The sequence below is a fragment of the Anabrus simplex genome, chromosome 1 (assembly GCF_040414725.1).
Source record: "Anabrus simplex isolate iqAnaSimp1 chromosome 1, ASM4041472v1, whole genome shotgun sequence".
NCBI lineage: Eukaryota > Metazoa > Arthropoda > Insecta > Orthoptera > Tettigoniidae > Anabrus > Anabrus simplex.
In genome coordinates, this window is record NC_090265.1 from 898,181,852 (window position 1) to 898,198,546 (window position 16,695).

At 39.3% G+C, this 16,695-nt stretch overlaps 1 protein-coding gene across 3 annotated transcripts in view; it reads left to right on the plus strand.

Moving 5' to 3' along the window:
- Positions 1–16,695, plus strand: part of LOC136857726 (arginine/serine-rich protein PNISR) — a 248,435-nt gene that overhangs the window by 26,659 nt on the left and 205,081 nt on the right. For all 3 annotated transcript variants that reach the window (XM_067136603.2, XM_067136602.2, XM_067136605.2), the window contains exon 3: positions 7,816–8,034. In XM_067136603.2, coding sequence (XP_066992704.2) covers positions 7,816–8,034 — 219 coding nt within the window. The remainder of the gene's footprint in view (positions 1–7,815; positions 8,035–16,695) is intronic.

Genomic DNA, 16,695 nt, shown 5'->3' on the forward strand with positions numbered 1-16,695 from the left:
GGGACTAAATTCAGAGACCTTGCATCTCCGAAAATCGTAAAAGTAGGTAGTGGGATATAAAAACAAAACAATATTATTATTATTATGACTACTACTAAAATGTTTTCATTCCTTTCCCTTATGCTGGGGCTCCTAGAAACCAACCCCACCACCCGAATGCAGATCTGGTAAGCCTCAGTTTAGTCGTGGCCACTGTTATCTGAAGCTACTCATCTTGGTAAAAGTAACATTCACAGTAACTTTCCTACAATGTTGTATTGTAGTGAATATTAAAAGATGCGAATACCATTCTTGGTTTTATAGCACGAAGTTCACCTATGTATGACAGCAAGCATAAAGATAATGCATAACGGTACCATATTTACCGGTACTCATATTAATGTCATTGGAAACGATTCCCCACCCACAATGTAACGCAAACGTCTTTCCGCGATTACGAACACCTGTTCGGAATTACCTGTTGGCAAAATCTTCCGGCGATGTAATACAATATTAACTTCTGGGAACTGTAACAGGGGAGGTGATGGATCCTTGTAGTCAGCTCTAATATTATCTCTGATTTGAAAGTGGCTGTAGATGGAAAGGGCACACACCTCGCCGTGCTCCTCGCTCATGGGGATGCTCTGAGCATAAACCATGACGTCATCTGCATGTGTAGAGTGTTCAGGCACGTAGCACAACCTCCAGTGTACTTCCTGTATTGTCAGTCAAAACCAACAACTGCCAGTGTAATGGTGCTTCGACATAAGTCAAATTTTGTCTTGTGATTGTGATCAATTGATGAAATCAGGTCAAAACAAAGGAAACAATTTTGAATTATCCATGAATGCGTGAATATGCATTAGAATTGGGTGTTCACATGCTTGTGTGCTGAGAGCCCACCACCACAGATTACACAACAGAATAAAATTCAGTAGATCAGTCAACTTTTTAGACTTCACTATTAGAAAGGACATCGGTCAGAAACGTTAATTGAAGATATTGTGATGGTGTCTGCCAATTTTCACTTACATGTACATTCTCCACATCAGCCCTTAAATTTTTCATTGGTGAGATAAATGTGTCTCATGTATAAGGCCCATGCTGAGTTATTTTTAATAATTGACATGGATACATAAAGATCGAAAATAACATGAGAAAACCAGAGAGGATCTTGATTTCTTGTCTTAAATTTTTACACTGTGGAAGGCCCAGCTGATCACTTTCTCACACAAAATATAGCTACACTATGTATAGTAAATTCAAGGTTGTCCAACATAAAAGGCCAACAATTAGACTAATATAAAAATAATAATGAAAGATCAATAAAGAACCCAAAATATATTTCTGGTGATTGCAGAAGGTCCTAACTGTCCACTTTCAAACACAAATATATAACTACACTGAATAGAATAATTTCGTGGATGCCAAATTTGAGTAAAGATATATCTAAACTTTACAGTAATATATTTTTAAAAATCAAAGATAAACATTGAGAAAGCATTAAACATTCCTATGCATGTTGGTATGAAATCACTTAATCAAAAATGGTCCAGACTGGTTAATCAAGGGTTGTCAAAAACTGGTAATTCCAAAAATGCAGGTAGCCTATATGTTTCAAAATACATGTCTCCTTTGGAAGTGTTTGGAGTAGTGCTTTACCACTGTTGCAAATGTGATTTTGAACACCATGGTATTTTCTCCAAAACAAACTCGTAATATTTATTTGTTTCATTTGCTATTTCTTACATAAGAACGATTTAAAGTAATAACTGAAAAATATAACTGAAAAATATCCTAAGCCTTTGTTGCATTCTGCAACAAGCCTAGAGTAATAACACAATGTATTTGTGTCATCAAAATTGTGCACGATTGGACTGTACACATTAACCTGCCATTGGAGCATCGGAGGATAGGTACGGCTTCTTTGTCTTTTCATTGGTCAACATCTGCACTTTCATTATCCTCAAAATCACTAAAATTGGTTGGCTCATCTTCTGATTCTACTGTGGATAACCCTCTTATAACCTCAGATTCGACAAAATTGCACTCTTTGCTGGCAAATGACATGACTTTTGCATCCCTGAAGTGGCCTCCATGCCACCTTGCGCACTGGACACCTCACAGCTGATAAAGCAGTGTGTCCTATGAATGAATCAAGAAATAATCATTATAGAACTTCTTATCTACTGCAGAGAGACGGCTGTATAAGCCCATGGAGTTTGAATTATTCGATGTCGATGTTGCGAGTATTGCATAGTTATAATTGGATATGTGTCTTGCTCGTAATATTATGGCTGCTGCACAGTAGCGGTCTGCGAGTACAACAATGTAAAGGTTAACAATCTGGAGGGTTGTCAAGGAAAAAAAACTGTATTTCTCTTTAAAAAACTTCAAATTACACGCATTACACACAACTAGTTTCCTGACTAATGTTGGTATCAGACATAAGTCATCAAGGTGTTTGTACCCTGGGAATCAGATGCTGAAGACTGTTGAAAGTGCTCAATCAAGATATCTTCTTTACATTAGGAACTGTAATCAAGTTGCCATTTTAGTTACTAGAATGAAGTTAAATGGTATTTTATTTCCCCTTATCCAGATACAGCTAGGCTGGGCAAATACTTTTCCTCTCCATTTTACCCTCTCTTCCCTTCATTCCTCCTCCATATTCTAGTCCGTGTTCCCATTACTTTGTGCTCTATCTGGGTCTCTCCAACATAGTATGGGTTTTACTTGACCTTTTTCCTTTAATTTATAATTCCCATGAAATAATGGGATGGATGTTCTAATATGGATTGTTAAATCAAAGTGTGTATCCTTAAATTACTGTTTTTTTGTAGATTGTTTAGATACTACAGCACAAACCCAAACTTTTTTGGTGTACAAAACCAGGCAGTTAGCTAATGGAAAAGCATTCATGAGCAGACAATACTTAGAGTGCCATTTTTTCTTTGTACCTCTCCAGGTTTGGAAGTTACATTGCCAAGCAAAAAAAAGCATAACACTTTATTTGAGAAATGTTTTATTTGAGGAACCAAATTGCATTCAGAGTGCAATATATTGTCATAATCTTTGAAATGCTCACCTTCAGCAACCTTAAAACACAGTTTTAAAAACAAAAACATGGAATGAATGGATGTCTTGAACATTGATCCATGGGCACCTTCCATTTCACTGTCCGAATGGCCCTCTTTACATGTCACTGCGATGGAACTCCTGGTCACAGAACTACCTTAACAGGACACAGGGCATTCGAAGAACGCATACTATGACCTTTTGCATCAATGACAACTTTCATCCTATTCAGCATGCTGGCACTTAAGGTGGCGATGTCATTTTGTGTGATAGTGTTCCATTCGGAACAAAGAGATGCCCAAGCTCATGCAGGGTTTTAAAAACTTGTTGACAAATTGCACGACCAAGCTTGTCCCATACATGCTCTGTGGGATTAAGGGCAGGGCTATGAGCTGGCCAGTCATGAGTGATGATTCCGGAAGGTACAGGGGGCATAATGCTCCCCAGGTTGTCTCTACACCCTCTGTCTTCCATCCGGATATCTAAGACTAAATTTTGATTCTTCAATGAAAAGGGCATTGCTCCATTACTCCCACGTCCAGTTCTGATGTTCTTGAGGAAATCATAGCCTGGCTGCCCGATGCGGATGTGTCAAATTGGGGCCAATAAATGGTCTTCTTGAAATTAGAGCTGTCTCTCTGAATCTTCTCCCTGTCCACTCACTAATTCTGATATTACACGAACACCCTCTTGGTGATTTCTAACCTCCACCGGGTGAGTTGGTCGTGTGGTTAGAGGCGCGCGGCTGTGAGCTTGCATCCAGGAGATAGTGGGTTCGAATCCCATTGTCGGCAGCCCGGAAGATGGTTTTCTGTGGTTTCCCATTTTCACACCAGGCATATGCTGGGGCTGTACCTTAATTAAGGCCACGGCCGCTTCCTTCCCACTCCTAGACCTTTTCCATCCCATCGTCGCCATAAGACCTATCTGTGTCGGTGCGACGTAAAGCCACTAGCTGTATTTCTAACCTCCATGATTGACTAACAATCTCTTAGCACCTGTAGAATTAAACATCAATCATCTCTGGCCCTTGTAGAACTTGGATGACCAGATTCTGCTTTTGTATGAAAGGTGAGGTGTTCCCGATGACACATTACTGCTCTATGTATACTTGTTGATGTTCTTAGGACATTTGCAACGTACCAGAAGCTGTGCTCATCATCAGTTTGTGCTACAGCTGTTGTAGCATCTTTTGGACTCGGTCATCTCTTCCACAGGTTACAATCGAAACTGTGTGGAAAGTTAGTGCAATATGCACAAAGACCGCCAAGTACAGAAAACTGAACAACAGCCACCAAGAATATGCACAACGTAGTACGGTGAATTTACTTTTAGAAAGTGAACTCAGTTAGCACCAAGTGAATGTTTTTCATTCTTTGCTACTTAAATGAATCCTATTCTTGTAATTAATGATCCCATTTCTCTCTATAAAGATGTAATATAAGTAGAGGGCAGATTCTCCTGCACTAAAAACACCAAAATATGCATGCGGCTATGCATGAAAGAAAGGAATATATGGACTGTTGCATACTCTGCAAAATACTTTTTTCCTGTATATATAAAGTTGGTTCTCCAAATATCCACTGGTGAAATAGAATACTTTGCTTTTTCTTTTGGCATGATTTCTAGTGGTTACTGGTCTTCATACAAAGAAGAAATGAAAGTGTAGGTTATAAATCCAACAAAGTGGCGGCTCCGACAAGCTTACAATGTACTGAATAGGCTTGCCAACGTCGGCGCACTGTCCACAGATACTAACACGAAAAATGAATGGCAAAGATGAAAGGTAGGTTGGTCTGGACAAGAGCGTCTGAATTTGTTAGGTCCTGCTAGTGACAAGACCATAGCAGAGAATTATTTAGTTTCATCCTGTCTCTGTTTTAATTCTTCTGTATAAGTAAGAATACAGTAGAAGTCCGCTATAACGAGTACGGCATATAATGAGAACCCCGTTATAAGAACAGTTTTTGTCTAACCCCGTAACAACAGTTTTTGTCTACCTCTTCAAAATTCCTATAATGAACGGTGTGTCATCCTTCGGTTGCATCGAGAGTCCTATCACTGACGCATCCGTTATTACGAGCGATTAAGCATGTGCAATTCTTTTCCGACATTTATGCACCCAGCGATTATATTGCATGCGATCGATCATCTTCGGTATCGTTTCCTCGCTATGTCCACTAGCGAGCTCTCTCATCGACATTCGAAGGTGATGTTGGAGTCAATTAGTAACATCCATCGACTCCGTAAAGGAAAATGGAAATGAAAGAGGAGAATATGTTTTCGTAATAAATGCGTAAATAATGTGGTCGATAGCAGTTGTTTATACCAATATAGTTGGTCCGTTATTGGACATTACAAATTTCCCAGCTAACTCGGATTTCGAAAAATAACAAACGAGCATGTTGTAGTGTGGATATCATCCGCGAAAACGCACGTTTTGAAAAAAACTGATAGCCATTTCATACAGATTATATGAGGCGTCTAGTATCAAAACCGGCCAAGTCACTCAAGGCATATTTTTCAATATGGACGAAAAACCTGTAGAGACAAAGCGATGATGGTCAGAAAAGATTTTTTTCACAGTTATATCCTTAATGGCTTAATATTTAAGTTCCACTGTTTTGAGAAATCTAACTCATAATTAACCCATCTTTTTTGTTAATTTAAATTTTGACTTGGCCGTTTTTGTTGCAATTTTGTACAATTTCACAAGGTATGAAAGTAAATCTTTCAGTTCACAACTCGGAACAATATCTACGTTACAGCACACAATAATGACAAAATACGAGCACACCGGAAATAGGACTGCTTTAGCGCCAATGACGGTAAGAAGCCCGCGAATACGTAAATCAGTGTTGCAAACGAACAAAAAACAAAATATTATGACTTCAAAGAATATACATTACAAGGAACGATTTTGCCTACTGATATTATCACATTGTTGCTTAATGTAACAACACAAGATTCCAGACAATAATGCTGCATCATAAAGATTGTCGCTCGTTCCTTGACTTGGCCGGTTTTGAATTCACTGGCTGCATGACTTGGCTGATTCTGTTGCACGACCGAGAATTCAGTGCTCTATAACATGAAAACATGGACGATTTTAAAGCATATTCTTGTTTCACCTGATAGTGCTATACTTCTACTTCAAATTTATAACCTTAACTCATTTTCGTAAATTTTGCGACTTGGCCGGTTTTGATACTAGACGCCTTATATAGTGTATGGTGTTTTTCCTGACTTGTACGAAAAATTGGATATAACGACAATCCGTTATAGCGAGTACATTTTTTGCCATTATGAATTCTCTCTATAACGGACTTCTACTATAATTTTTGGGGGCGGGCAGGATGGTCCCTGCCAAGCGTCGAGGAAGGATCTATTCCTCTCTACTACTTTAGGTATCGTAAAACAGTATTTTTCTATCATTCCAACATCCGAACCGAATATCAAAACACCACCGAAAAAGTTATTGTCAAGCTCTCGTTAATATTGTCGACTGTCAACAACAATGCAGTTTAAATGCTTCCAGCGGTGAATGGAATTTTTTACATATTCATTTCTTTGCATTATTGTACATATTTATATATATTCGGGTGTGGGTCATATTTAAGCCTTTCGTATCATGGTTTCATAATACATTGTTCTGAAGTTGCAGCAACAGCGATTTCATGTCGTGCAACTTGGCAGTGCCCGAAATCTCTTTCCGTACCTCACTTCTACATTACTGGAACCACATGGTGTGGCAGTAGAATAATACTTTGTGTTCTTAGTGAAGAAGCATCAGTCGTAATGAGTGATGAATTTAAAAAAGAAAGCATTTGTGGTCATTTACTCTGAGTGAGAAACTTAAAAGTTGTAACAGAAGCTGAAACTATTGGAAATCGTGCCTCTGGAAGAAAATATGATATTGATGAATCACATTTGTGTTTGGAGGAAGAAGAAAGAAATGTTATTAAAAAGTAACAGTGATTGTAGAGCTTTCCGAGGCCAGAGTGCACTGTTTCCTAAAATTGAATAATGGCTTTATAAATACGTGACTGAAAGGCATGAACTGGGTTAATGGTGTATCGACTGAAATATGGTTGATCATGACTGTTTTGTACATTGAATTAGTTTTATTTATCATTGTGGTATTTTTAGTCTTTTTATTACTTGTAAAAATTAGCAATTTTGTGACACTTTGCAGAAAATAAAAAATTAGTAAGTAAACATGTGATTTATTTATTTCCAAATTTTCTCATTAGAAATTCAGGTGTGCAGGTTTTATTTGGTGGTGGGTGGTATTAAGGATTATATGATATATCATGGATAATATCATTTGTGGACACCAAATTGTGATTACAATAATTTATATTACACATGCTTTTTTTTTTTTTTTTTTTTTTTTTTTTTTTTTTTTTTTTTTTTTTTTTTTTTTTTTTGGCAGTGTAGTTATTAAATTAACTGATCAATAGAGCTGTGATACTGTGTTGAGAGAACATACAAAGGCTGCAGCAGGATAAATAATGAAAGGCTATATTGTAATGACCATGGATTGTAATTGCATTTTAATGTAATATATTTTTTGTAATGAATGGAGGATAATTTATAGAGGGGAAAAATATGTTGTGTAGAGCAAGAGATACATTGAAGAATATCTGACACACACTTTCTATTATATTTTATTTTTATGCAAGTTTTTCTTTGGAAGGTCATACTAATTGTTTTGAATCTATCTATGATTTTGCAACTATTATTTTATTCCCTCAGTGGATTGGGCTGCACTAGCTCAACAATGGATCCAGATGAAGGAGACTCATCCTTCAGACCACATTCCTCCAGCTCCTCCTCCACCTTCACTTGGGGAGAGGCCTGTTGCTCTTCCACCTGACAAGAAGAAAGAGGGATCTGAGTTTGAAGGAGGAGAAGCTCCAATGGATATGGACACTAAAGAGGAATTGGAGAACTCGAATGCTTCAAGCTCTCAAGGTAATGTCATTTGATATGCTAGACTTAATTTGGACAACATATGTACAGTGGAATCTCCATTTTTGGAGGGACCCTGGAAAAAATCCTGTACTATATGGGAACACAGAAAATCCTTGAATGAATTAAAACCATCAGCAATTTGGCTAAACATCACAATAATTAAATATGCATAGTTATTGTTACCGTGGTTTGTGGATCAGCAGAGGTGAAAGAAGGTGCTGGGATGAATGGGTCTAACTACAAAGTCAAAGTTAATTTAAAATTTTAACAAAGGTTATATTTTTTTGTAAAATTTTCAACAAGTAACAAAATCACAGGTACTAGTAGCAAAAGTCAAATCTAGTTAAGACAAGATAGTTGGTGTAAACAGAACTTGTGCTTAAAGTCCTCACTTAACAATTCCTGAGCTTCAACCTTATTTCTACAAAGATCACCATATTATGCAAGGGGAGAACACCCCTCAATACATGAAGCACTAGCTCCATGAATTACAAAGTCAAGCCTCCTAGAGGCACTTTTACAATACTAGAATAGAGCAGACCCGCTCTCAGTTTTCCAAGCCTAGTCAAGGCAACATCAAAAATGTCTTACAATTTCTGGCCTTCCATGGCCCAGCTTACAAATTGAAACAGGGGTATATCGTACCCAACCTACAGGGCCTTCAAGTAAAAGAAATAACCGTTAAATAAATGGCCCAAACAAAAGGAAGGAGGCGGATACTTGCACTCCTCTATGTAGCTTCTTAAAACCTAACAGGCACAAGGCCGATGAAACAGGGGCTAATCCCAACCTATGGAGGTGACTCGTACAAGAATAATTTAAGACATAATGGAAAGGAAGAAAATCAGTTATCAAAACGTTGTCACCTCAAACCAATATGAAGGGGAGCTCGAGAGGGTAAATCACTCTCTATCCCCGAATTACAGTTACAGATTTTATGAAGTTTTTACATCAAACGGCAGAAAATTACATGTTGGAAAGATAGGTTACATTGTAAAGGATTCGGACCTTTCCCGCGGGTTAAACTGCTGAGCTAGCAAGAAATAAAGATGTTAAGCGGCCATTATCTTACTGAAGACCTGATGCCTGATGAAAGAGGCACCTCCCGCCTCCTGCTACACGTCCATACACTAGGTTAGATGTTAATCAAGTGGCCACAAGACGTGAAAATCAGCAGTTTATAAACCCTCGGGGAAAGTTCAAGACCTTTCATGAATAATCAAGCCACACCCTCTTACTTTATTGGTAAATCTTGAAGGTACACTCCAAATTGAAGAAGAAATACATGATTGGTGGGAAATTAATTACAGAAATTCGGGATTGGTTAAATTTAAAACTGGCGGAAAGAAAAGAGAAACATTGCCAACCCACAAACGAATGAACGAAATTTAGTAAAGAAAAAACTTATGTGTACAAAATTTCTTCAAAACGTTCCTTCACTTCACACCAGGGTGCATGATCATAGTTCTTTAGCAGAGACCTCTATGAGAGAATGTTCACACTTCTTGCCAAACGGGAAACAAAACAAGTAGAAATGTACACAGTTCAGGAAACTTCACCAGAACAAAAATTTTTAGTGGCGCCATTTATAAGTTAGTCCAGTTTTAAGTTCAGAGTTTTTTCCTGTAGAGGAGGTTTTATTGGCACAAGATTTAAACGTGCGGCGTAGAGGTGTACCTCCTGGTACAGTTATAATCTTACCGAAACTCCTAAATACATTGCATGAGCTAAAAAGTCTTGATACTTTAAATTCAGTTTTACCAGGGAAACTCCTTTCAGTTCTTTTGAATTTCTAAAAAATGAGAGTCGACAACCTTTCTTCCTCCACATCGCACACCTTTTCTTTTGAATTTCTAAAAAATGAGAGTCGACAACCTTTCTTCCTCCACATAGCACACCAAGCTTCTCCCTTTCCCGCTTGTTGCGGTCGGTCTGCTTAGCCTCACAAGTGCCTTCATTCACTGCCGGTCTGACTGGAAAGTGACCCACGATACACCAGCACATTCATACTTGTAGGTCTCACTGGTTTGCTTTTTGCTTCTTTTTACTTTAAAGGTTTTAAACACTTACTAATTTGACCCCCTCATTTTTTAGAAATTAAGAACTTCAGACATTCCTAGCAGGCTTAGTGCAGAGATCAGATCGGATCATCATTGGATCCGTGCTGTTTTACTAACAACAAGCAACACATCAACTTATTATTTTCAAATCTAGTCAATATGGTTACTTTCAATGACATTGAACTCCATGGCACTAGATAATCCAATCGCGGCACTGAATTGCTTGAAAGTGATATTTTTAAACTCATTTGCAAGCATGCATGATTTTATTTCAACTCAAGGATATAAGCATATATGGCAACATTAGATCTATGTGGTGCTACGTACATCATAACTTTTTGGTTCCATGGTGCGTTGTGTTCACATTATAAATTTGGAAGCATTACTATGAGAACATTAGAACTGTAATTTTAATAATACATTACACTAAAAGTGATTGAGAACTTCCCTCAGTCAGCATCGACCAGTACTAGTAGAAATTGGCATCTTAATCCCAATTGTAAGATCGACACCACATGTCCGGTGGAATTTTCGAAAAGCTAATTAGAATACCTTCTCTGCTGAGCTGGATAAGTCTGTTTGCTGGTCCAACCGAATCACCAAAACTACAAACTACTTTAGGTGCAGTAATATCAGCAGCCAAGAAAAGCATGCCGAGAGGGTATAGGAAAGAATACATCCCTGTTTGGAGTGTAGAGAGCGAGGCACTTTACAATGTCTTCCAACAAAGTGGAGACTTACATGTTGCTGACAAATTCCTGACAAGTTTGGATGTTAACCGAAGGAACAGATGGGTGGAAAGTGTAGGAAATATGGACTTCACTCACTCCAGAAGAAAGGCATGGAACCTCCTTAGAAAACTTGGAGAAAGTGCACCAGTTGTTAAAAACCAGCCTACGGTGACGCCTGATCAAATAGGATCTTACATCGTTGCAACATCTCGAGTTCCAGCAGATAAGACACATCAGGTACATCAGATGGCAGCTTCGAGCTCTGAAATTAACAACGCCTCGCACATCAGACTACTCTCGCGCCTTCACATCTGATGAAATAGATGCCTCGCTCAAAGACATGAAGTCCGGTAAAGCTCCTGGTTTTGACGGAGTTCACTCAGAATTCCTCTTACACATGGGTAAGAATGCCAAGAGATGGTTGGCAGGGTTCTTTACAGATATTTCAGGCACTGGAGAAATTCCACCAGAATTCAAGAAGGCGAAGATAATATCTATTGTGGAACCTGGAAAACTTGCCAATAGATCTGAATTATAGACCAATAGCTCTTCTTAGCTTCTGCTTCAAACTGTTTGAGAGGCTTATCTTTAAAAGAATTAACTCCACAATCTTGGCACACATTCCTGCAGATCAGGCAGGTTTTAGACCAAGTTGCAGCTGTTGCGTTCAAGTACTATCACTCACATCATATATTGAGGCAGGATTCCAAATGAAGCTTAACACATTGCAGACCAGGTGCCCTTCACCCCATGCACAGCCCTGTTCTCTGCCACTTTCTAACTACCTCCAAACTGGAGTGCATGCATTCCAATAAACTGTCAGAACTTCACTAACCTTTGAAGGACTGCTGTGAACTTTTCTGGAGGCCTTCCTGAATAGTCCTAGTACTCTTTTCTGGTGTGGTAATCCGAATAGCAGGTACCTTTGTGGAGGGGCACAGAACATGGTTTGCACATGTATCTTGTTTCACTGTGCTTACCCTTGCTCGAACACACACAACACACTCTAGTTTGGTTTTTCTTCGCCACAGTTGCTGGAATTTTCTCAAGGATATGCTCCCTTATTAGTCCAGATAGTCTGCTTGGGGGGGTCCTGATTGGGGGCTCTCTTTATAGAGCCAGAAGGCGAGAAAGTTTGGGGATCCATGGGAGCTACACTTTCAGCCAACCATTCCCTAGCAACTCCCATCAGAAACTGCTTGTACCTCAATTTTCTTGGAGGTTTTAGGGAACAGAACAGCCTAAAAGCATTGAATAAAGCACAGTTCACTAAATAAAATGCTACCCTCTTATTCCATTTTACTGTCTTACGAAGATGGGTAAAATATGCCAGGTATTGGTCTGCTTGATCTACTCCCTTCATAAATCGGTTATAAAAAAGGATGAAAATGGGTTAGATTATAATGTTCCCTGTCTTCCTATCTAGCTTGCATGTTGACCGCATAGATGCATCATGAATCGTAGTTATCATTCTAACAACTCACTTATCCTTCCAAACTACAAGCAAAACTTGACCTTTGAGCATAAAAGTCATTTCCTCCTTTTGTAGAAGCCTAGAATTGTCTTTCAGCTCACATGGCAAACCACGATTCTCTCTAATGGTTCCACAAACCCGTGTTTTATGCTGGAGGAGATTTTCGGCAATAGTAACACTATTATAGTAGTTATCTTGATAAATGTGGTGTCACACATACCAAGATAAGGCTTCATGACAGATAATATTGTCTGCGCAAGTTTTTTCCCTTCCCCTGTATAAATCTCTAAGTTACAGATGTATCCTGTTTCACTCATGCACACCATTCAAACTAAAATATCATATTTTACTAATTTCCCCGGATTATATGTCCTGAACTTCAACTGCCCACGCCATGAAATCCCTTCATCTAATGACACCTGCTGCTTCGGTTTGTAAACAGACTGAAACTTGGGTAAAAAGTAATCTAACAGAGGCTGAACTTTCTGTATTCTATTGCTCACATCTGTTGTCTATTATCGTTATAATGCAGGTAGGTATGTATTTGTTGACATCTATTTCGGCTCCTAGTTTTTGGAAATATGGGGTTTCTATTAGGGGATTGGTTGACCAGTAACCCTTCAAGCAGGATTTCTTCACTTGCCCCATCACTATACACAAAGCAAAAAATTTTGTTAATTTCCCTGCTAGTGACATTTGTCCACTTTAGTGTTTTAGGGGATACGTTATGAGAATATGAATTCTACTCATAGTATAAGTTTGTCTGCTCAGCTACATATTGAAAGAAATCCTCACCAAACATAAGTCCTGCTACTTGTCCTATGTTTGCAGATTCATTAGGCCATTACCTTTATACCAGGATCACCTTCAAAATCTTCTAGCTTAGGTTCACTGTTGTCCATAACCCAGTTGTCAGAAAACACTGCATTATTTACAATATTTTGAATATTTACACCTGTAACACAATTATCAGACTCGTTTTGCATCACGTAATTTCCACATCTTGAGGATAAGGCTATATCCTCGTCATCACTTGAAACATTTCCATTAGAAGATATTTCATCATCGAACTCTAAATATTCAGCATCACTTGGACATTCGGAGCCTGCATCAGCACACAATTTACGAATAATTTCATCCCTGTCTAAACACGTGCGATCTGTGGGCGCCGCCATCTTGCACTCTGCACGGCTCTTCAAACTTTGTAAACATGTTGTCAGGAAATGCAAAGAATAGCTATGATATGAAGAATAATCGAAAAGAAATGCGACTATCGATTGTGTAGAATCATACATAACAGAGTTCTATCACCCTTGACCTCCAAATAGTTTGGGTATATCTCAAAAGATACACTAAACTTCAGTCTGGTGCTAGCACGAGATAACTCGGGGCCGGTCCTCAACACTCGGCCAGGACCATGAACGTGCTACGCTGGCGTAGCAGGGGGAGAGGTGATACTCCCACGTGGCGCATCCCAGGTGGCGGATAGGGGGTCTTAACGGCTTGCCGGCGGACTTGAGGGAAATAAAATACCTCTCACGGACCATACACGCTCCCCCTGTGGGTGGGGGAGGCAGACGCGGAATTCACCCACGGTATCCCCTGCCTGTCGTAAGAGGCGACTAAAAGGGGCGGCCAAGGGATGATCCAATAAGAGCCATGAAACTACTTGCAATTAGTACCGTCACGTAGGGAACACCATGGGTTGCATTTACTTGCACGTAGTACCATTATGCAATAGGTTTGTGATTAGTAGCGACAGTGTGTGAATCAGGATTGGGTCCTACAGTACCTGTGATTCGTACCCCTATATGACCGACACCATGGTTCTGCCTTACCCATGCTCAGTTCCCACTATGTGAGAAATTTCACGCGATAGTACGAGTCCCTGTGGTTAGTGCACTTATGTGAGGAATGCCATAGGTTTGCATCCCCTGCAAATAGCGCCGCAATGTGCGAAACACCATAGGTCAGTGTTACATGTACGCATTACACTACCTGTGAATAGTACCATAATATGTGGAATACCGCGAGTCTCCACTACTTTTGATTAGTACCGCAACATTACACAAATCATTGTTCTACTTTCCTAGCGATAAATACCATTATGAGGGGCTGATGACCTGGATTTTGGACCCGTTTCAACTGTAAGCATAATCGATTCAGCGTCGTGCTATAGAAGCACTCCCTTGGTCAGTAATACTATTGTTTTGTGCCATCTTCTGTGCATGTGAGGCACTGTGGGTCGGATCCACTGATCGTTTTAAATTTATATGTATCCATTCATTCTTCGTCCTCACGTTTTTAATTCTGGTTAGTGGAGGATTTTGGACTTTTAAGTTGTCATATCATTTTGTCTCATTTCGTACCATTAGGGGCCGATGACCTCAATGTTAGGCCCTTTAAACAACAAACATCAAATCAGCTCGGCAAGGCAAACACGAGTTTTCTCAGGACCGGTCCGCATTGTGTTAAAACATCTGTGGTGCGTTTGTCAATCTCACTGCTGCCTTCGATACTGTCTGGAGAGAAGGCATGATCTACAAGCTTCTCAAAGTCATACCCTGCAGAACCATCGTTCAGGTTGTCAACAACATGCTAAGTGACAAGAGATTCCAGGTGTGGTCAGGCACCTTTATTGAAACGAGAGTCTATTAATAATATTCAAAGTGAAGATGCTGGTTAGATGGCAAGTATAGCTTGTAGAGGATGCTTGTTCAAGTCTCATTCATATAACAAATTAATTCTTCTCTTTAAATATGCAGTATGCTGCCTTAGACTTACACGGATGATAACTTCATAAGCTTCACGACCTTGGCAGTGTTTCTCTGCAACATCCTCAAAGCAAATATCAGATCTGTTGTGCTTCTTCCAGCCTTAAAGTCATGTGGTTCCTCTTCTAAGATAGGCTTTAGTATATCCCTCACTCTGGTTTCAATGATTGTAACCGGCACTTCAGCGGTTACACAAACACAGTTACAGGGAGGAAAGTAAATCTAATTACAAGGTACCTAAACACTATACACACCATAATCATGTAAAGAACTGTGGCGAAAACAGCAGGAGACGATAACAAACAAGGGACGTGGGATGGTACTGGGAACCTACCAGGGGCATGGATAAGTCTAGGTTGCGGTTTACGAAAAATCAACAGTGATCTTTGATTTTCAAAATATTATTTACAAAATGGACTTTACAAAAACAAATAAATTATGAACAGTTTCAGTCAATGCGTAAAATACCAATACAGCGTTTGTAAAATACAGATACATGTTCTTAGAGAGACACAGTTTAGAAACTCCTTGAGAAGCGCTTCCGATAATTTCAAAGAATCAAGCAAATACGATGCATCAAATTACAAACCAAATTGGCAATACAATCTTGAAGGTAAGAGCAAACACAATACCCTATTACAAAATATTATAGTGAAGTTAAACTAACCTTTGAAACTTTAGAGCAACAAATAGTGGCGATTAGAGCAATCTGCTGTGCTACACCAACAAAAACAAAATGCAACTTAAAACTGGACTGAAAACAACAGGGCTTACCCTAAGACAGCTTCCGACTCGTTGGCTGAATGATCAGCGGACTGGCTTTCGGTTCAGAGAGTCCCGGGTTCGATTCCCGGCCGGGTTGGGGATTTTTTAATCTTCATTGGTTAATTCCAAAGGCCCGGGGGCTGGCTGTTTGTGTTGTCCCCAACGTCCCTGCAACTCACACATAACACTATCCTCCACCAGAATAACACGCAGTTACCTACACATGGCAGATGCTGCCCACCCTCATCGGAGGGTCTGCCTTACAAGGGCTGCACTTGGCTAGAAATAGCCACACGAAATTATAATTATTACACCCTAAGGCAACCCATTCTGGTACCGAGGAGACGTTCAAGACGTCAAAGCTACGGCAGGCCAAGACCAAGACGGCTCAGAGACTTCAGATCCCCACGAAATGCTGCCTAGCCCCTTTTAAAGGGAAACCTGGCCTTGGAATAGCCAATCAGAACACAGGAGCTTGCCCAGATTGACCAATCACAATACTTTCTTCAGTCGCGGTGTTTAAATTTCTCGAATATATACGATCACGAGTCTTCTATTCCCAGAAAGGTAAGAACATATTTCTAGAATGCATAACTAACAAAATCCAACACACCCTGTTCAAAAATTTGCATCACAAACTTTCTGGACTGTTCCAGTAAATATAGAATAATCTACTAGTTACAACCAACCTCTGTAGAACAATATTTCTTACACTGTACAGGCTAGGTAGCTGAATGGAATACAAATGAAATATTCTAGCACAACACTCCAAATCATACAGTAAGTACTACTTAAAAAGATTTACAAATAAAATCTCCTACAAACACTTTCCACTTCCATATATTCTACACCTGAGT